This window comes from Artemia franciscana, chromosome 8 (assembly GCF_032884065.1).
Source record: "Artemia franciscana chromosome 8, ASM3288406v1, whole genome shotgun sequence".
Classification (NCBI taxonomy): Eukaryota; Metazoa; Arthropoda; class Branchiopoda; order Anostraca; family Artemiidae; genus Artemia; species Artemia franciscana.
The window spans coordinates 32,155,901-32,178,842 of record NC_088870.1 but is presented as its reverse complement, the minus strand read 5'-3'; the positions used below and the strand labels follow the sequence as shown (position 1 = coordinate 32,178,842).

General features: G+C 35.3%; 2 protein-coding genes across 4 annotated transcripts in view; one reads left to right on the top strand and one right to left on the bottom strand.

Annotated features, from left to right (window-relative positions):
* Nucleotides 1-3,488, bottom strand: part of LOC136030305 (retinol dehydrogenase 12-like) — an 86,848-nt gene extending 83,360 nt beyond the window's left edge. For all 3 annotated transcript variants that reach the window (XM_065709194.1, XM_065709192.1, XM_065709190.1), the window contains exon 1: nucleotides 3,269-3,488. The gene's annotated coding sequence lies outside the window, so the exon portion shown is untranslated. The remainder of the gene's footprint in view (nucleotides 1-3,268) is intronic.
* Nucleotides 3,489-10,043: 6,555 nt separating this feature from the next.
* LOC136030303 (ubiquitin carboxyl-terminal hydrolase 48-like) overlaps nucleotides 10,044-22,942 on the top strand; it is a 250,597-nt gene continuing 237,698 nt past the window's right edge. Inside the window, exons 1-2 of the mRNA XM_065709189.1 lie at nucleotides 10,044-10,176; nucleotides 22,138-22,248. Coding sequence (XP_065565261.1) covers nucleotides 22,145-22,248 — 104 coding nt within the window. The 5' untranslated portion in view covers nucleotides 10,044-10,176; nucleotides 22,138-22,144. The remainder of the gene's footprint in view (nucleotides 10,177-22,137; nucleotides 22,249-22,942) is intronic.

Sequence of the window (22,942 nt, the reverse complement as noted above, 5' to 3'; positions counted from 1 at the left end):
CAAGTTTTAGGTTTCCCCCTCCCGATTCCCCCACCCCAATATCCCCAGATCCGGATGAGATTTAACAAAAGAGCTCTGAGACACAATAACCTTCTAACTATCATATTTCATTGAGATCCAATCACCCGTTTGTAAGTTGAAAATACCTCGTTTTTTTCTAATTTTTCAGAATTGACCCCCCCTCCCCAACTACCCCAAAGAGGGCGGATCCATTCCAGTTATGTCGATCATGTATCTAGGACTTGTTCTTATTTTTCCCACCAGGTTTCATCCTGATCCATCCACTCTAATTTAGGTTTCCCCCTCCCAACTCCCCCCCAATGTCACCAGAACCGGTCGGGATTTAACATAAGAGCTCCGAGACACGATATCCTTCTAAATATTAAATTTCATTGAAATCCAATCACCTGTTCATAAGCTAAAAATACTTCATTTTTTGGAATTAACCCCCCCCCCCCCAACTACCCCAAAGAGAGCAGATCCATTCCGGTTATGTCAATCAAGTATCTAGGACTTGTGCTTACTTTTCCCACCAAGTTTCATCCCAATCCCTCCACTCTGTGTTTTCCAAGATTTCAGGTTCCCCCTCCCATAGTCGCCCCCCAATGTCACCAGATCCGGTCGGGATTTAAAATAACAGCTCTGAGACACGACATCCTACCAAACATCAAATTTCATTAAGATCTGATCAACTGTTCATAAGTTGAAAATATTTCAATTTTTTCTGAATTAACAGGCCCCCCACTTCCCCCCAGATGGTCAAATCGGAAAAATGACTATTTCTAATTTAATCTGGTCTGGCCCCTGATAGGCCTGCCAAATTTCATCGTCTTAGCTTACCTGGAAGTTCCTAAAGTAGCAAAACCAGGACCAACAGACCAACAAAATTTGTGATTGCTATATGTCACTTGGTTAATACCAAGTACCATAAAAATGGAAAGATACTATGTGTACTGAGCACTTAAATCCTCTACAATATCTCAGGAATGGCATGGAGAATCAAGTTGATACTTCCAGAGCATTGGGAGGATAGGGGGTCTTGTGGAACTAAAATTTTGCCTTGAAGAAGGTTGCAGAGGTAAAAATAAAACACTATTTGAATACAGGTCATCAAAGGGGTATATCTGCCTCACCTCAGAAATGGCTTGGTAAATCACCAATATAGCAGCTATGGAACTTTTCTATGCATGGTTAAGTAGCAAGGTAAATCCTGACTTGGGGAATGTGGTAGAGGGTAACACTCTAAATATTCTGGTCTCTTATCTGTTTTAAAATTTTGGGATCATGAGTCCTTGTTGGACAAAAATCTCTTCCCAGGGAAGTAGCAATATAGACTTAAAGAAACCATGTGTACCCAACAGTATATCTACATATCATTATCTCGAAAAGAGCCACAGAGATTGATTTGAAGTTTTAAGAGGGATGGGGGATAGAGGGAGAGGACCTATAATTTTGATTTTACTTGAGGTTTGTAAAATACACTGAATTTAGTTTAATAGCTAAGTTACTTCATGTAAATGTGAAGTACATATAGCAGTCACCCTACCTTGTATTTGGTTATAAGAATTATCATAGTGGACTTGTTTAAAAGCAACAACCATGCTTTATGAAGTTTAAGTTTCTCTTGTTTTCTCAATGTTTTTGTATAGCATTTGTGTTTTTCTCATCTTTTTCTGTATGCATTATGTCTATTTAAGCTAGTTTTTGTTTCCTTTCCCTTTTTCCTGGTGATTAAGGCTTCCATATGCTAAGCAGAAATATTGAACTTTTATTATTATTTTACAAGTTTTAGTTGTTTTTTTTTCACTGTCTTCTAAAAAGTTTTGTCCATTTTTTACTAGTTTCATTTCACTTCAAGCAGAAATCCAAAGCCAATTTGATCTAAGAAATTGTTTAGGCTATGAACCCCATATAAAGAAAACAAAAATGGCTTTAATTATTTTGTGAACCCCAAAATAGACAAAACATTTTCTCATCTAAAACCAGCATGAGACTTCTAGAGAATCTAGACCAGACCAAGGAGACATTAACAAAGACAACAAATTGTAGAAAAAATAATTGTGATTATATTGACCCTTAACATTGAACAATTGGATTTTGTTTATGCTCATCTGCTTTAAACTGAAGGCCATTAGCTTAATATGAGAAACTACTGCTGAATTTTTTTATCAAAATCCTCTTGAGCAAGAAACAAATTATATATATGTATATATTTATATACATCTCTAAAATTACAAGTAAATAGTCATGGTACCCTAAAAGAAAAAGGGTCTTTTTATCAGTCCTATAGCTTGTAGATATTTTATTTTTATAAACAGGTCACTGTAGGGTTCTCACAAGTTCCAAAATGAAAAACATACAATTTTTACACTAACTGGAAAATAGCACCATTTATGTGAAATTTTATAAGACACACTACAAGTTTTTGCATCAGAACAAAACTGCCTTGGTTCTATTCTAACTTTTATTACAGTTGGCTTGAAATATAATGAATTTCATTACCTTAAGTCATGTTTCACTGAACTCAAATAATATTAAAACATGTCTTGCACAGTACCCACAAAAATTGTAATCACCTTACAGAATTGGTTTATTCAACTCTGGTTTATAGAAGGAGATGGGGTGATGCCATTCTGGTTCATAAATTTATTAAATTAAAGGCACTTCCTGATGTTCTTCCTCTGGTGTCTCAGGACTCTTGTACAAGGGGACATAACTTGCAGTTATCCAGGCATTTCTCTTCAAAGCAGCAACATACCCATTTTCTTGCCAGCCATGTTGCCAACCTCTGGAACAAATTAGCCTACTGCCAGACACCATTACTGCCCAAACCACAGACAGCTTTAAGAACCATCTTGACAACAAATGGTCAGCAAAAGAATGGAAGTATAACTGGAAAGCACTCAAATCAGCAACATCAAACCACTAGTCAAAGTGCACGTATTCAACTATGTGTCATGTATTATCAATCTGGGATTCCTACAAGGAAAAATCCTTAGATTGCTTGAAGCTACAATTTAAGGTAAGTTAAATTTAAGGTAAAATTGGCAGTCAAAACTTAGGCTTTGAAGAATCTTATTCCAAAAAAATTTGCCCTGTAGCTTTTGCTAGTTCTCACAGAGCTGACCTACTGAAACATACCTTTCTTTTCCAGATGGCCTAATCCAGCTCATGCTGAAGAGAACCAGGCTAGCAAAAGAAACCTTTCCCAATGTACTACAGGATTTTTAAAGCTAATAAAGAATAAATAAAGCTTTTAAGCCCTTACCGCTAACACAAGCTTATTCAGTAAGAGCAACTTAAGTAAGTTGAACTTATGGAACACAGTAGGTCAGCAGAACAAAACTTATTCATATAGAAAAAATCTAAGCTGCCACTCATGTTTCAGATCGTGTCCGAAAGCTTATTTCACGGAGAATGCAGCATCCGGATGCAGGGATAATTCTGAATATTCAGTCTGAAAGCTGTTTTCGTCATTTTTTCTTTGAACCTCAAGAACGTTCGTAACTTCGTTTGTCCCTACTCAACAGTAGCAAGGGAAGAAACAGAAATCGACCTGGAGACGGAAAACAGCTTCCATGTAGCTCCTGATCACTTTACTACTACTGCAAATTAATGGAAGTACTGAACATTCTTTTGCTCTGTCTGATAGAGGAGAAATTTTTCTCTTACAGATAATGCATGCACAATTGTCAAGACTTTCTTTGCTACCGCAAGTACTTATTCAACCAAATGCCAGTCGGTTGATTGCACAGGTTAGTTCTGTTGTTTGAGATAAATAATGTAGGGATTCTGTCATGCATGTATCTATAGATGTTCTTTAGACAATGTCATGGAACAGAAGATATAAGAAGTTTCTATGCATCCAGTGTATTGTGTCTTCAAGTCTCTCTTTTACCTTTATTGTGAAAAAGCCATTGATTTTTGTAGCTTAAAATTTATTGCTATTTTATTAAAAAAAATTTTATCACACATTTCTGAAATTTGTAGTGATTCTGCTTTTCTTAGATTTTTTTTACCTTTTTGTATTTATCTATAGAATATGAAATCTCTCTGGAAATGGATATGGATATTCCTTCCTTCCTTATGCTTTGGTCTTCCTTATGCTTTGAATATGGATCGCCACTATCTTCCTGAGTTTCTTCTGAAAAATTTAAGATTAATGCTGCAATTCGTAGAATCCTTTCGTAGTCTTATTTGACGTCATAACCCTGTGATAATTACAGATGAAATTCTAGTCCAAATTGAAAATTTTTCGAAGACCTCTAGACGGATGCGAAATTAATTTTGCATACTTGAGCCTTAGGATACGCTCTCAGTAATTGGAAAAACAAACCTCCAATGATACCAAAACTGATAAATATGATTCAGGGCTTTGGACTGAATCTAACCTTCGTTGAAGCAAAAAAGGCAACTGCAAATCAGCAAGCTAAAAATTTAAGCTTAAATTTTAAAAAAATTTAAAATCGAAACAGAACCAAAATGCTCCACATCAGAGTTAGCTACTCTTAAAAAAAACTGTGTTTACTACAAACTCTGGATTCCCGTCATAGTAATTATTTCCGTTATTATACCGATGGCTCAAATATAGGAACAAAAGCTGATTTTGCTGTCTGGTCAGAGAAAACAAATGAAATACTACAAGAATGTCTTGATGAATGGTAGCTTGATGAAATACTATCCATCACAAAAACCTTTGATGCAAATTGATTTAGAATGTACCAATGGAGAAAAAGCAATGGTTCTTTCAGACAGTAAATCAGCATTAACTGCCATCCATAGTACAACAATTTAGACATAGAAACTATTTATCCGAGTGTCCTATCATGTAGTTCCAAGAAAATATGTGGCTATTCAATGGTGCCCAAGCCATTGTGATATTCGGGGTAATAATACGACGGATTTCACTATTACGTTCACTATTTTAAAGGTAAACCCCCTAGTAAATCGTCAATAACTGAAAATGGAAAAGGCGTAAATCTATTATTCACATTAAGGGCTAAACATGCAAGATCAAACAAACATCACAAAAGATTGAATTTAATCAGCAGTGAAAATTGTTATTGTTCTAAAGAACCATGCTCTATCAAACACTTACTGGAACGGTGTCAAAATACGATTGACCTGAGAATATCTCTAACTGAATTATGTACCAAATATGGTTGTGACAGCAATGAAGATTCAGTGTTATTTCCAAAATCTAGTTTTGACAACTATAGTGACTTTAATAATGAAGTGGCGGATATTATTCTGTACTCAACACTATCTTATCTATAAACGGCAACAATAGAAGATCTATATAGAAGCTAAAGAATTGCATGGAGATTGTGCGATAGCGTCTCCAAATAATCAAAACAATAACAAAAACAACAGAAGTCCCAAAATTCGTTTCCAGCTATCAGTTTATACGAAACCATTGCAAAACAAATCCAAAAAGAAAAAGAAGAAAGGAGAAAACGAATTTTCTCCTTTCGTTTAAACGTAAGGAGAAAATTTCTTTTTAACGAAATTTTGCAGATGAAGAATTCATCTTGCAGATCATGAATTGCAATGAATTCCTCATTGCAGATGAAGAATTCATCTGCAATGCACTCTTTGCATTGCAGATTAATTCAAATCATCTGCAATCATTATGCAGATAATTTAAGCATCCTAGATGAAAGTTTGAGCAAAATGAATGAACTTTTAGAGCTTTTGCGAGTTCAGGGGGCTAAAATACGTTTAAAAATTAATTCTAAAAAGACTAAATAACTAAGGCTAGGAATAAGCGAAGATGAAAAAGATGGCGTTGGGTAAAGAAAAGATTGATCAGGTGGACAGCTCCACTTATCTTGGTATAATTATTAGTATAGACAATGGGAGCAGTGAAGATGTTAAAATTAAAAAATCGAAAGCTCAGGGTGTTTTTCACAGTTAAAAAATTTTTGGAAGAATAGGATGATTAGTCTGCAAACCAAAATTTTAAAATTGGCAGCTACATTAATGACAATGGTGAAATAAGGCTCTGGAGCATGGCTACTCCGAAAAACAGATGAAGATTAGCTAGATGTTTTCTAGAGAAATTACCTGCGGATTATTTTGGGTAGGTACCCAGCTGACTAACCGTATTTCAAACAGTAGGCTGAGCGAAAATTGGGGCTTAAGCCTGCTTTCTAGAGCAGAAATGACAGAAAGGTTGAGATGGCCAGGGCAAGTTCTGCAGATGAAGGATTGCCGAAGATTCACCTTTTCGGCCAACAGTGTAGAGCTAAACAGAAAGCAGGTCGTCCGTGGTAGGGGTGAGAGGGTGTCATCAAGAGAGATTCAAAGGAAATGGGAACTTCCTGGGAGAGTGTAAAGAGGGAGGCTTTAGATAGATTGGGATGGAGGAGGAGCGTGTGTAGCTGTGTTTGCTTCAAGGTGGCTTGGTGTTGCTTGGGTTGTTAATAGTAGTAGCACTAGTAGTTTATGCAAAACCATCTCTATACTAATACAAAAAACAGAAGATGAAGAAATAATATGTTGACGTGTCGAATAAGGCTGTTTCAAGTAGTAGTCCTTTTCTCCCTACAGATACCTCGGCAAATAGCAGCATTAGTCACGTACTATCCAACGTAAACATAGTTTGTTTAAAACTCCCCGAAGCTGTGCCACATTTCACAATTACTGTCTCATTGTGTTCCCTGCATTTAACTTTTATTCATTTTTGGAACGGGACAATTTTTTGTTTACATGTGACAATTCAATTTATTTTTGTTAATTCCACTAGTTCTCAGTTATCCTGCATTTCAGTAGACAGTTTCAAGAAGTAATCTTTTTAATCTCAGATGTCATCTGCGTTTAATGAAACGCTAAAGATAAGTGATCGGGCTTGCCAGATCAGTAGTCGTGGAATGCTCAAACGTACTCTAAAGTATAACTGCACATTTATCGAAACGTACTATAATACTCATTCCAGTTGTAGTTAGTTCACACGACTGGGATTCCCATTATGCCCCAAAGGAATTCTTTTCAGGATTGATCGTTTTCCCGTCATGTCTTTTTGTTGGTTTCTTCAACTTTTCCCCTTGGGACTTGATGGGTTTCATGAGAATTCCAAGGTAAAATATTTAAAAGTTAGAATCTTGTCGAGAATAAATCATCTGAAGACCCATTATCTTATAACTATGGTGGAAAAAGATCAATATTCATTTGACACTTGTCACAAAGAATATGAAAATATAAAGAGAAAACGACGAACATGGCAGGAAATTTCCTGAAATGGGAAATGAAGGAAAAGAAAATAATGGGCGGGCAGGCCAACTTCTTTTATTTTTTCTAGAGCAACCAATTCCTCAGACTCAAGCAACTCAGAGCTAGCTAAAACTACTCAAAATGCCGCCAAGACTAAGACTTCTCATCTTTAATCATTCATGCTGTATTGATTTGAAATTTTTGCTTCCCTTCATGATGTCTGGTGCGTTTTGAACACTTTCCTATGAATGTGAACAGTTACCCGTCGATCTTTGATAGGCTTCCCTAATCTTTTTCCCATCCATGTGAACTACTATTATCGCTTATCTTGTATTTTCAGCCTTTAGCAAGTGTAACTTATAGACATATATATCCACTACTTATAGACCGTTTTCAAGTAGTAATCCTCTTGGCCTACGACGTCATTTGCGTCTTGTGAAACACTAAAGATAGGGTAATCGGGCTCTTGGGACAAAAATTTTGAATCTTCTCGAAAGCACTATATATTAAATTGGAGTATATGGGACTATTGTTGTTATTCGCATTGTTGTCCAAAAGCACTTCACTTGGCATTTGGCTGTATAAATAATTGTTGTTATCCTTGGCAGATTAAGTCCAGGAAAGTTAATTTTAGCTAAACGAAAATGTTGTTTTTTAGAATTTTCTATGCCAGTTTGAATTGGACTTCTATATTAGAGTACAGTTATCATTATAGATTCTGCCTAAAGACTACCAAATCAGAAAATAAATAGGACCTATAGAACACATGTTGCTTTGTCTATGCTTTAGGGCTTTACCACATTGTAGTTTGTATCTTTATTTACCTTTTTTGTGATTAAGAGGTTGGAAATAAGCTTCAGCAAATTATGAATATGATTTTTGAAAAACGGAAGTATCTTGCGATTTTAGGAAAGCCCTAATTAAACCCCTGTATAAGAAATTTGAAAAGAGTGACTGTGGTAATTATAAAGGCATTAGTCTGGTTCCTGTAGATAGAAAATTACTAAATATGATAGAAACTTCTTAGAATTAGAGAAGCTGTAGTCAAAGTTTCAACTGAAGAACAGTGCGGTTCTAAAAAGGGTAAGGGATGTGTCGACCAAATTTTCAATCTTATGTAAAAATTGAAAAGTGCATGAGTCGTCAAACACTTTCAGTGCTCAATTTTATAGATTATTAGCAATCGTTTGATTCAGCGGATAGAAGAGCTTTAACGAAGATCTTATCCTTGGTATTCTATAGTATACTAGACAAATACATTAAAGTGATCAATGCTATGTATGAGGATAACACTGCTGCAGTTAAGGTAGGAAATGAGGTAATCTGATTCTGTATTAAATCAGTAGTTAAGCAGGGTTGTGTTATATCCCCATTTATATGGATCATTTTAATGGACTTGTCTTGAGAGCACAGGAAAGGCAATGGGAGAAAATGGAATCAAATGGCAAAGTAAAACTTTCGTGAACTTAGATTATACTAATGATTTAAGCATCCTAGATGAAAGTATGAGTAAAATCAATGAATCTCTGGAGATTTGCGACTTCAGGGTGCTATGATAGGTTTGAAAATTACTGCTAAGAAAACTATGTCACTAAGGCTAGGAATAAGTGACGATGAAAAGGTGATGTTAAATTGCAAAAAGATCGATCAAGTGGACAACTATGCCTGCCTTGGTAGTATCTAGTATTGTTAGAAAAGTCGTTGGATGCAGTGAAAATTTTAAAATTAAGTTTTTTTCACTGTCGAAAAAAGTTTGGAAGAATTGGAAGGTGAATCTGCGAACCAAAATTAGAGTATTTGGGAGCTACAGTGATGACAGTGGTCAAGTTTGGTTCTGAAGGATGGGTGCTGAAAAAATGCAGGAAGAATTGCTAGATGTTTCCCAGAGAAGTTGCCTACGGATTGTTTTGAGTACCCAACTGACTGACCGGATTTCAAACAGTAGGCTTCACGAAAAGTGCGGTTCAATGCTGGTTTTCAGGGCTATTAATTACAGTTCATTACCACGAACCGTTTGACAATGATAGAAAGATTGAGATGGATAGGGTACGTTTTGCCGATGAAGATGACAGATTTCTAAAGATTGTCCTTTTTGGCCAACCGTCTAGGGCTAAATGGAAAGCAGGTCCCCCTCGGGGTGGGAGAATGTCATAAAGAAAGATTTGAGGGAAATAGGAATTTCCTGGGGGGTAGTAAAGAGGGGAGCTTTTAATATATTGAGATGGAGGAAGAGCGTGCGTATCTTTGTTGGCTTTAGGTGGCTTGGTTCTGTGGCGAGCTGTTAGCAGTAGTAATAGTTGTCGATTCTCAAATGGACGCCTGTGCAATATCCCAGGAAAGCCTAACGTTATAACGTTAAAACTTTCCGTGAATGTTGTTTGGAATGATAAACTAAATCAAATGACATTATGGGGATTCAAGGCTATCAAAGGGAAATATCTGCGATATCTTAGGAACGTCTAAAAGTATTAGGATAAGATTTTCATGGGATATTGGTGCTTTATGAAAAAAAGTAGACGTATCAAATAAAAATTGTTTTCAGTAACGTGCAAATAGAATTTCAGTCTTTTGGAGGGATAGAGGATGATAGCCAAGCTGTTATTTGTATTAATTTCTGTGTTTTAGATTTCATATATTCACTAATAATGCTTTATGGTCTTCTTACGCTTGAATCGTTAGCTGAATTTCTTTCTGCTTGTATTTTTGTAAGATAGCTTAGTCTTCTTGGAGAACTTATTTTGTGGAAAAAGCTTCCTTCTACTAAACTATTTTAATTAATAATATAGTAAACAATTGCATTGTTATTGAAAGAAAATCTACGAATCAGGACCGCAAGAGACTTTCATTCAGTGAGGCAAATAAATAAAGAGGGCGCAAACTTAAAGCAATATTTGAATTAATTTCATGAAGTCTGCTTGAAAAGCTTGGATTTGCTGGATGCTCATCTAAATCTAGAATACTGAGGTATTGTAAGCCCACACAATGTTATCTAAAAAGTAAATTTGCAAATGTTTCTTTTATTTCTCAACACTTTAACCTATGTTTCTTTTTTGAAAAGATTTTAGCATATGGTAACCTAGGATAGCCTGTACCTTAGCAATTTTTAATCTGAAATTAGTTTTCAACCGGTCCTTACAATAATCAGACTTGAAGATTGCACAATAAAGGTCTATGAATGATCTTGATTATATCTAACATCAGTTGTTGGCCTATTACAGGTGTACAATAGCAACAGCAAGGTATTTTGTTTGAAAGCCTATGGCTATAAACCCTTTATCAGCAAGCTCCAATTCCATCAGTTGCTACTATATATTATTAGTGCTCTATGTTTTGTTGCCAAGCTAAGTGCCTGTTTTGATAGGCTAATATTCCATTTTAACTCTGAAATCAAATAGCCTAGGCAAGGCCTAGCAAAGAGAAAATATACCATTTCCATTTTTCATTCAGTAAACTTTCAGTGATTCCTGATTTTATGATCTATCCAAATATTGTGGTCTCTATTCTGGCAATATACCACCACCCCCTGATGGCTCAGGATATAGCCCCAGGATATCTACAAAACTTAAAGAAAACCTTAAATCTTATTTTATAATATACAGTATATTTGTATTTTTAAGTTATCAGATTAGGCTACTAGCCTAATCAGATTATCCTCATTCTTAAGTAGCCTATGGTAATGTTTTTATCTAACAATCCTCTTGTAATCACCTAACTAGAGTAGTTTTCATATTAAGGAGGTATGCCTCATCACAAGATGAAAATCTTATTTTATAATATGCAGTATGTTTGTATTTTCAAATTATCAGATTAGGCTACTAGCCTAATCAGATTATCCACATTCTTAAGTAGCCTATAGTAATGTTTTTATCTAACAATCCTCTTGTATTTGCCTAACTAGAGTAGTTTTCATGGGGCAAGAATGCAAGAAACCTGTATTAAGGAGGTATGCCTCATCACAAGATTAAAATCTTATTTTATAATATGGAGTATGTTTGTATTTTCAAATTATCAGATTACGCTACTAGCCTAATCAGATTATCCACATTCTTAAGTATAGTAATGTTTTTATGTAACAGTCCTCTTGTAATCACTTAACCAGAGTAATTTTCATGGGCCAAGAATGCAAGAAACCTGTATTAAGGAGATATGACTCATCACAAGATGAAAACCAACAAAGAAATATTTGAGCTCTGTCTGAAACCATTGAGGGGAGTAGGGTGTATTATCAGAAAAGCAACCATATTATTTGGAAAGAGCATAACATCTTTTCCTTAGATATGGTAAATCAATTAAAGCTTAACATTCATTCAGTTCTCTATCCAAATATCCTAAATGCTACTGTAATTTTTCATTCCCCTCTCTTCTGCTTCCTAATGCATTGGATATAACCCTAGGCTAACGCAAAATTTCTGGTTAAGGTTAGTTACAGGAAAGAAATCAGGTATGCTTAGGAAAAAAGAAAGTAACATTCTAGATTGGTATCTCCTCAGAAAGAAATATCTTAACAAAATAAAAGTAGTACAGTTAAATTTGTTATTTTATGCTCTTTTAAATACAGTATGTGTATTTCCAATAATGCACCCCATTCCCTCTGGTAGTCTCAGTCATAGCCCTAGAATTCTTACAAAACTGTAAGAAAAAATGAAAATGTTGCTTTAGAATATGTAGAATGTTTCTATTAATCAGATTATCATGCCAGATTATTCCTGCCATTATTATCCCCATTTTAAGTCAGTTTTAAATACTATTTGGTATTCAGTAACTTTAAATCTGATATTTAAAGATCTTAATATATGATATCCAAAGATCATATTTTATTTATTTATTTTTTTAATCAAGAGGCATAATGCTATTGCTAGTCACAAAACCTGTTTACCAAGAAATAAAAAGTGCCAAGAGATTTAAAACAAAGCCAAAGTATGTTATTTTGGTCTATATGTAGGACCAATGGGACAAGGGTGCATTGCCAGGAATACAATTAGGGTAAAGGTACCAATGATTTGACAGTTTAAAAAAAAAATTCTACTCCTTACCAGGTTTGTGGTCATGCCATAATTTTTGTGCTCATTTCAAATTAACATTTGATTCATACTGTCAAATAAAAAAAAGTTGGCTTACTTTAGTAAATTACCTTGGACTTTGTCTAGTCCCATTAGAGGGGAAGGGTCTAGGGTGCAATTGTAATCAAAGTGATAATTGTATTTGGAAAGGGTATTAAGTAGGAAACAAATGGTACATTTGTTTCTTTCATATCTGATTTCTATCTTACAAGTACCTCAACAAGAATTTGCTGAGTTTTTTCTTTCAAATTGAGATTATAAACTGATTGATGAGAAATAATGCAAACCAACAAATTTTGATATATAGCCCATGGCTATATTGAAGCATTAGGAGAGAGGGCTGGCATATCTAAAATGGTAATAATTATCATGTTTGAAAGAGTGTTAAATAGGAAATCAACTGATATTTTTCTTTTATAGCTTTTCATTATCCTCTTTTTTGGCTTATTCCCCATTTTGCTTCTTTGTTTATCTTTTATTAATTCTAGAATTTAATATGTTCCTTCTAGCATAAATACTTCTGAATTTTTATAGGCTATTAATTAGAAAAAATCCTTCTAGGAAGAAGTTTTTTTTTAAAGATAAGTAAACAGGCATATTAAAACTAAGACCAGTAGAAATAATTTTTTTTTAATAATTCAGGCTGAAAATAACTAGAAATTACTATTAAACAACAAATGAAACCCAGAACAAACATAAATTAAAATAAGCAATGGTAGTAAACATAGAGTCAACAGGTGCTCATATTAATATAATAATAAATAAGTCTTAAAACAAGTAAAAATTAAATTGAATTTCATGTAAAACTTAAAACAAACAAAATTACAACAAACAGGAGTTTGTCTTTTGCCCTTTTCCCCCTTTCTAACTACCAAAGTCTAAAGCCTGTTTCATCATTTGTGTTTTACTGAAAACTATATGAATCTTGAACACTATGCTTTTGTTGTTAAAAACATAGAGACAACAAATAAATAGAAAATCAGGATGACTGGAAACTATCATAATAAGAAAAACTATAATAATCAAGATGACTGGAAAGAACTAATGAAAATAAATCAAATATTTAATATATAATGATATTAATTCCTGGAAATCTCAGCAATTCAGGATTTTATTTCACTCTAATTTCTATTTTATTTTTTAAGGTTGTAAATATAAAAGAAAATATTAGTAATATATTTTATACTTCAAAAGGGCAATGAGGGGGAGGGGGGCTGGTTGCCCTCCAATCTCTTCAATGTCCCCTCAATATACCTTAAAATTTTCAGCCAAATACCCTCAGCTATTTGTTAGATATTGCTGACATTTCATTTTCACAACTAACAAGCACATCATCATCAGGGGCATTGTTTGGGGTGAACACAAGGGGGGTATTTGCCCTCCAATTTTGCCCTCTCGTCCCCCTCCCAATAAAAATGTTGCAGGTTTGTCCCTGATTGTCATCATCATGATGGTTTTATTGATAAGCCCCCCCCCCTCCAAAAAATGGACAGAGCCCAGGAAAGACAGAGTAAAAATTAGGAAAAAAATCCAACAGAAAGAAAACAGTTTTTCAAAAGTGATCGTTGAAGAAAAACTTCAACAATCACAAAGATGGACAAACAGAAATTACCAAAGATGGGAAGAATCCTGACATTCAGTAGAAAAACTACAAATATGCTTCTCAGTAATCTCACCTGGGTTTATCAGCTGATGTATTCTATGCAGAAAAAAGTTATTTATCCATGTTTTCAGTCCCATCAAATACTTTGTAAGTTTAAAATAAAGCTGGTGAACTAGCTTTACTTTACCACAGTTAAAAAAGATCAAACATGAACAAGTAGGTGAGGAACCACTAGGCTATTATATAACTTAGAAAAGTGAACTCTACCCAGATACAAAATGTTTGCAGCCAGGTATGTTATGCAGCATAATTCTTACAAGCATCATTTTGCAGTGCCAGGTTTGCAACTTCTTTCAGATTTATTCCAATTAGCATACCCTGGTAAGTAATGCTGCTAGAAAAAGGAACTTCTGAGCTAGATAGACTTATTGAACTTCCAATTTGTATATAATCAAATGGTAGAACAACTGTTTTATCTGTGCTAAAACTCACTCTAATGTGCTCATACTCTTCTTCAGGAATCTCAAAACTTGAAGAACATCCTCGGAAAGTGAATGGAAGATTTTGGCAAATCATCTGCAAATATAACTAGCAAGGGATCAACTTTTTTGAAGATAATTGTACAGTCAAACCTATTCTGAGCACCAGTAACACAATTATTGAAAAAAAAAACTGGAAAAGTCAAAGTTCCTTGGCATACACATTTCTGGATCCAAGATAGTAGACTACCATCTTTTATTCTAGCTTTCATATTTCTATACATTATCTTTGACAGAGAATTACCATGACACCAACACCTTTCATATGAGCCTCGCACAAAACCTGTGCAAATATGCACAAGTCAAAAGCTTTTGCAACATCAAGTGCACATAAATTCAAGAAATCACCTTTTACTTCAATGTCCTTAAGCATATTGAGAAGTGGGTAGAGAACATGATATCCACCCAAATCTTGCTGGTACCTGAACTACCAAGGAGGAGCAGAAGATTTTTCTTCAATGTCTCTTATCACAAACAACTCAAAGAGCCTAAATGTAGCACAGGAGATGGTAATGGGGCTATAGACACTGTACATGGAATTGTTGTTTTTGCCTTTTTTAAGGATGGGAGTTATTTGTCTGACACAAAATTGCACACAGTAAAGCTAGATGCTGCTCAATTGACTGACCTCCAATTTACAGGTGGATTGCTGAAATTGAATCAGCTTTAGAAGAAGATTTTTTCTTTGATTTTGGAATCAAAGAATGAACACCAGTTGGCAACACAAACAAGTAAAATTTTGTCTTATGTGAAAGAGCAAGGCCTAGCTGTTTTTCATAAAACTTCTCTGTGCTCTTGTTGGGTGCACTAACCTTGCTCTGAAAAAATTCCGCCCTCTTTTTTCAGGCACACTGATACTCTGGGCTTTGGTAGGCTTACTATGCTTCCAGAGTCTGGAGGGGTCTTGAGCAATATGGATCACATTTTTCTTGACCAGTATTCACTTTGGTTTTTCAGTTCCTTATTGAATTTCTGTTTTGTATGGAGTCTCAAGCTATTTACTAAGCCATCTCGGGAGCAACCACAATCATTCCAAACCAAGAGTCAGAGCCTAGCCAAATTACATGCATTCACTAGAGCTCTGTTTTTTGACCAGTTTTCAACCTGTGACTTCACAAACATGTCGAAGAAGAGCAGCCCTTGATTCAGCGCGTGATTTATTTGTGCCAAGCAGGATGTGAGCTCAATTGAGCTACTCTTTTCAATTTGTGGCAGTACAGTACAATCGCATACAAGATTGAAAGGCACTTTGATTTTGCTTAACATCTCATCACAGACTTTATTGAAAGTCTCATTTAATACACTTTTTTCTGTTTTAATATGAAAACCAATTCAATTTTTTATTTTAGCCGTGGGGGGGGGGTGAGTAGAATCAAGTAGAGATGGGAAGGTGGTCTGAATCTTTTACAACCTTGACCTTTTGAGGGCTAAATGAAGCAACAATATGGCCTATGTTACAGGTTGAGGATTATAGCCTAATATTTGAAAAGTTATCACTTTTAGGCCATGCACAATAGTCGGGAGGAATGTAAACCCTAAAGAGTTTTCAACATCGCAACCCTAAAGAGGGAGACATTGCATCTGTTATATTTATGCTTAAATCTCTGATGATGATAATATGTAGAGAGGCTATTTTTTAAGAAACTTCCAGACCGATGCAAACAAGGAATCAGACTGTTCTTTTTTGTAATTTATTGGCCGATACACATTAATCACTGCATAATTTTCAAACTTAGCAGTAATGAATTAATCCATCTCTGCTAATAGTTTGCAAGTGAACTATGATAGGGTAGCAAGAGCACCAGATAGTCTGCCTCACTGTCTCACAATTGCATGACAGAAGAGAAGATGAAAGTTAGAAAATAGTGGTAGCAGGCTTTTGTGGTTATTTAACAGGACATTCTCATGAATCAGCACTAGTTCATGGAATTACAGTAACTGCAAAAGCATAGGGACTCGATTCGTAACTTTTCCATTAATGTTCCACAACAGAAGTCAGTAGCTAGATCTCATTTTGAACCAGATTTACCTTTCTGCAGAACAGTTTGTTTTGAGAGACAAAACAATTATTGTTTGTTATGATTGTGTTTGGCATCCCTCTCAACGTTTACTTAATTTTTCACCTGAATACGCTCAGCTTTTTGGATATCCAGGATCGAACATGCCCTCTTTTCTTAATAAAAACCTTAAATGTTTATAACGGGCAACTTATATAACTTACAGTCCTTGCCCTCTGAGCTGTGGGGCTTTTTGTCAACCACTGAATTATAGTTATTTAACTTCTGAAATATTTTGATACAAAATGGATATCTCAAAATTTTGATTGGATGTATTTGGGAAGAAAGAAAATGGGGGGAGCTGGTTGTTCTGACTCTTAGAAAGGGAGTAGAACATCCGATTTCTAATCAAATGAACCCACTCCAAAGTTTACATTAACAGCCCTTCCATATATATTTTAGCAATGGGCAACTTGCATAACTAATGACCTTGGCTGAGGGGAGGGAGGGAGCTCAAGCCTAGAAGCATAGTTATTTGACCTTCGGACTATTTTAAACAAAATAACTCTCTCAAGATTTTGATCAGATGTATTTGGGAAACAAAGGCCATGGGAGAAGGGTTGCCTTCTGATCACTTTCTACTCTTCAAAAGGGAACCAGAACTTTCAATTTCCAATCAAATGAGTCTCCTTCAAATTTTATTCAACCATCCCTTCCATATGATGTGCCTCTGGTAAAAAAAAACTACATTGAAGCCTTATGGCTCTTTACTATAAGCAATGCTATATTGTTGCCTCTGATGAGTGTAACTATTCAAATATATATTTTCCCAGGCTGACAGATTGTTCTGGTAAAGGCTGAAATGCAATGAATTGAGAGACCCCCCCACCCCCTGCAGATATCAAAATGATTATAGATTCAAATGGTTGCTTACTTGCCAAACTCTTACTTCCCACAAAGATTGGTTGAAATTTGGTAACCTGTTTTGTCGGATTTCATGATGAAAAGAATTTAAATAACCCCCCCCCCCATTAGAGAGATCAGAATGGCTACAAACCACCAAATTGAAACATAGGTTAAGGCTAAAATGTAAATTTCATGTACAACGAGATAAAGGATAGCAAGAAAAAGAAAGAAGAAACCAAGAAGCAATTCATTAGCTGATTAGTTGGCTAATGTATGTCGACAATGCAAGTCATTTTTGGGAACAACTGTGAAAGATATGTTCTCATTGTCATAAGAAAATGATTTTGGGAAAGTGATTGCTTACCCTAATATGTAAGCATTTGATTCAACTCACCCTGCACTGACATAAATAACACCCCTGAAGTCTATTAAATCAAGCACGTCCTTTTAGATATTTCATCTTCTGCTTACATATCCCTATCCCTGCTTATTTGGAGCACCCTGTATTCCAAATGACTAAACCTATCACCAAAATTTGCACACCAATATGAAACAATGCCTTTTTTTACCTAAAAAGGGAGCCTCCATTGATAAATATGAAGCACTAGCATAGCAAAGTTCAAACAACTATGTTTATTTACCCCTCCCCCCGCCAAAAAAATTATCTGACTTGTGGTTTAAATTGGACTTGTTGGTCCAGTTTTGTAAAAGCTTGCGGGAGAACATCAGTAGGTAATTGATAAGAAAATGCCGGAAGGCTCTGGAGAATTGAAGCAAGGAACTTGTTAAGATTATTAGCAGTAATTTCTGGGGATTCAGGTTGGTTGAAGTCAAGCCGGTCTAGACTCGTACCATACAACTTTTTGCCTTGGAGTATCAATTTTTGGGTTTATTGGTAAGTAATTCTTTGACCTTATTCTTTTAGTAGGATCGGGCAGATTTACGTATTTTCTTTTTGATTGCATTTCTTAGTTTATAAGCTTCATCCAGTTTACCATTTCTGAAAAGATTCAATTTTTTCTAAATACGCTTTTATGGGCTGATTAATGAATGTTTTGTCACCGGAGTACTTTTTAAATCTTTGTGGGAAAGAAATTATCTATTTATTGTTTAGCCTTTTGTGAAAGGTAGTGATTTTCTCACCAAAATCATGCAAATTATAAATGTCAGACTAATCTTCAGTACTCAGCCACGTTCCAAAAGAAATAAGGCCAGCATTTTTAAGGGGACGGAAAGAGCCATAAGTTACTGAGAATGTATGCTGAAAATTGAAAGAGGGGGATGGGAAAATGATAACTCCCACCCAATGGAGGCAAGGCTTAGGGGACTCTTAAAAATTATTCAGATTAGTTAGAACGAAATCTAGAAAGGTATTTCCCTTAGTTGTTGGAATTTTAACTATTTGCTTAACTTTTAGAGAGGAGCAAATTGAATTCATCTTAAGTTCATTGGCGTCACCAACCAGAAGAAGTCCGGCGTTTGGGTACTTTGAGTACCCAAACGCTGGTCTTCAATTGCTGGAGAAATTTGCGTTTTGCAACAATATTTTGGTTTGACGAGCAATAGAAGACAGCTATTGCAATGATATTATAGGGACGAGGGAGTACTTTAGGTCTAACACTTAGCAAAAGGATTTCATCATACTTAGAGAGAATAGGAACAGGAATAATTTTGGGGAAAAGGTTGCATTTACTAAAAAACATGACACCACTTCCTTTTTTCCAAGTGGGTGATCCAAAGGATGGAGCTTAATAAATTCTGAATAATTTGACAAAGGAAGAGACCTTTGGTTATGTGACTGTACCTCTGTAACAGCTGTAACGTCAATTTGGTGCAAATCTGATAGCACACTGAGTTCAGTAAGTTTATAAAAATTAAAACTTTCGGTGGCAGTGATTAAAAATTTTGGAAATTTAAAGTGACTGGGGAAGTGCGACTGCCGTTGAATTTCAGTAATTCTTCGAGATGGTTTTAAATTTGGGCTGTTGGATGGTTTGGATAATTTTTGGGGCCGACTATTTATTACAGGATAATTTTTGCATGTTGGAACTCTCAAACCAGAGTCACATTGGTAGGTTACCCACAGGGAATAAAGTGCAAGGGACGGGGGGAAAGGTTTCCTGGTGATACGAGAAGAAGTCAAATTGGGAGCGTTCTTTATAGGAAGGGATGGCTAGGTAAGGTGATGTTGGTAAAGGGAAGTTGAGGGTGTCTCAGAGGGGTGGGGTCAGGTTTATTTTGGCAAAAGATGGACGGAGGCCGGAACCAATTATCAAACTCTTGAACGCACGGGGTGGATTTGTGTCTATGGGATGTGGATTTTTGGGAAGGATATGAGTAAGGTGAGGTTTGGGGATAGTCCGAATAGGGTAACGTGATCTGAGGGGTTCGGTTGACCGGGCATGCGTACGTGCATGGGACGGAGGAGAATTTCGAGGGATGGATTCCTGGGGTATGCTGCTCTGCATCGGGTATGCAGGGGAATAAGACTGGAAGTCGACTGGAACACGACCCAGGAGAGGAAGGGGGTCGCGAATGCTTTTAGCGTCAGCCTAAAAAGGTTGGATTTTAGGCCTACCCTCTGCCCTTTGTGATACATGAGCAAAACAACACGATTTGTAAATACAAGCTAAAACAGGACAAAGGTATGATGAAAACTGCACTTATCGGACATGCACATACCTAAAATAAAATTATGACAAATATGTGAAAACTTGCACTGCTTACGAAACTTACAGAGACCATGAATAAAATGGTTATAGATCATATTTTTTTCCTGCTTATTCTTGCGTCATCTTTCATTTTATTTTTCACGAGTTCCTCAAAAACAATTACTATATCGTTATCTGCATACGCTTTAGCATTAACCTTGTTAGTCCCTAAAAAAACAGTGTCGTTGTCACCTGTTAATTTCGGCATGCCATATTAATAAAAGCAATGTCTGTGGGATTGTTTTGTTCATAAATAATTAATTCAGCTTCAATATTTTTTTCTTGACGAATCCGGTCAGTGGCATTGCTAATAACCTGGTTTGACACTAGTTCAACTGTACCTGACCTCTCGAGTGAATTTGGAAAGGTCATATTAGCCTTTTCTATTTTTTTTTTTTTTACTTTCACTTGATTTACTTCATTTTTTTTGGACTTGTCTTGCTTGGTTGAAAGGAATAGGCAATGTTAGAAAAATTGAAGATATCCAGTTGGGGAGGAATATGATTGTTTTGTATTGCAAATAGAGGATCAGCAATAATGGACGAAATGTACCTTAATGTCTCTTCTAGTCTGTCTTTTAATTTCTAAAGCCACAACGCAGACTCTGGTTTAAGAATTTTATGATCAGTAGAGCAAATTTATTTCTAAAAAGCAAAATCTTTAACACAGGGTTTTGGATACGTTATATTATCACTGGTAGAACGTGTGTAGGGTTCGGTCTGAACAGATAACTCATATAAGCAGGTTTTTAGTTTTCAATTGGTGGTGTCAACATTAGAGGATGGTTCGACGGTAAAAATGGCAGTGCCCTCAGTCTGACAAGCAACTTCAAGAGGGGGGACGTCTCTTCATGCTGGAGGTAGGGAGAAGCTGGAAACAACTCGTGCGAGAGGGGGGGGGCAACGGTGATTTAATTTCGTTTAGGATATTAAGTATCCTAGCTCTTGAATTTGGAGAACGGGTGGTGCGAGGCGAATGTAAAAGAGGTCAGTTTAAAGAATTTACCTGTATGGTTGAAATTTTCTAAGAGGACCAGTCTGGAAAAAACCAGCTCTCACTCCAATTGGCTGCATCATTTTTGGTACACTTTTCTGCTCCTGCACGTAACGAGCAGTTGCTCGTTCATTCCTTTTAAATCAATCTGTTGATTCTTAGAATTTTGCTAGAGCTCATGCCATGTGAGCTCTTGGCTCTTCCGACCTCGTCATAAGTGCCACATGAGCTATTAGCTCTTGATTAAGAGATTAATGGTCCGAAAGATAAACTTTTGTTCATTGGGTAACAATCAAGATGCTCACAGGTTTTATGCTAGATGAAGACTGGAATTTACTATCATCTTTTGTATATTTGTAGAAAAAGAGTTTTGTGTGAAAATTACCTGCAATTCTTTGTTTATTAAAACCAGTCATTATAAAGAAAGCAAGAAAAAAAGTGTCATGTTAGTCATTAAAAATCACAAGCTTCCCTGCAAAAAAAAAACAAAAAACAAACGAACTTTAAGCAGCTATATTTTTAGCATGCTGTATGGAAAACAACTGTAAATATTCTGGGCTAGTAAGAGTGTATTAAGGCTATAAATCTGCGTCTAGGTCTTGACTGTTATTTTAGATTGCGTACCAGCTAATAGTCTGAAGTTCAGCTTTGGGCATGTCAATTAAAACTATTAGGAATAGTTATACACAAAAAAAAGAGTGACCCATCAAATAGCGTGTCTTCCTGTCTAGTTTTGCGCCACTCTGATGTTGCTAAAGATGTGGTTTACCTCTCTGAAAATTCGAGAAATTTGTATATGAAAAACTGGAATTTAAGTTCCTATTGTAGCCTATCCTAAATTGAAAAACTAAGAAACTTGAATTTAAGTAAGTAACTGTATTGAATCTCTTTCAATGCTTTAATTCGCAGTTTTACTTTCTTTTGGTTTCATTTTTTAATAGAATACTACTTCCTCTCTGTTTATTGTCTAGCAGATGGAGAAGTGTCTCGGTTTGCCATCTGGAGAAAATGGGAATTTGCTGCTAAAAATTGACTTTATTGTGTAATATAAAAAGAATGTTTCTGTAGTATCCTGAAGCAGGTCCAGCATCTGTTGTAACTTATCCTTCTTTTCAGGTATATAATGGAAGCAATAGCATCAATTCAAATCGACGAATCTGAAATTGACATAAAAGAAGCTTACAATATAAAAGGACCCCCATGTACTACAAAAACATGCAAATCGAAGTAATTTTAGTGTTATTCTACTTTTCCTTGTATACTTGGCATGTTTTCTTTGATCTTTTTGATTATTGTGGTAACCACTGATATTGCACATGAATATTACACCCTTAAATAACGCGTTTTGTGTCATTAATGCAATTCGTAGTCCAGTTTGCATTTCTTTACAACCAAAAAAGACATTGAATTAAACTGCCAGTTGTTTTCAGTTTTTCCATGAAGATATTGATGTGTTTTAAAGCATAAAAAAGTAAATATCTTGAAGTTATGAAATGGAATTAAGAATAATTTGTTTATTTAAAAACAAAGTTACAGCTTGAAGTGCATCTTCATTATTCTGTGTAAATTATGATGCAGGACATTAACATTTTATTTCAAACCAAATCATTAAATAATATTGTTAATTTGACCCTTATAGTCTCAAGGAAAATTTCCAAAATTATCGATTTTCTTGAATCTAAGTTTTCCAAGATTTATGAAAAATCTTATAAAAACAATTTATAAGGTAAAGCTAGGCTAACTAAAAAGTGCCAAAGATTATAATGTAAGAAGTCACTTAAGTATTTTATTTTTGAATGTGATGAATTTTATCTAAAAAATAAATAAATAAGACTAGGACGTATTGGATAGGCCTGAATGTTAAATTAAAAATAAAAATAAACTAAGTTGGGAAAACAATTTTTTTAGAATAAACTAAGGA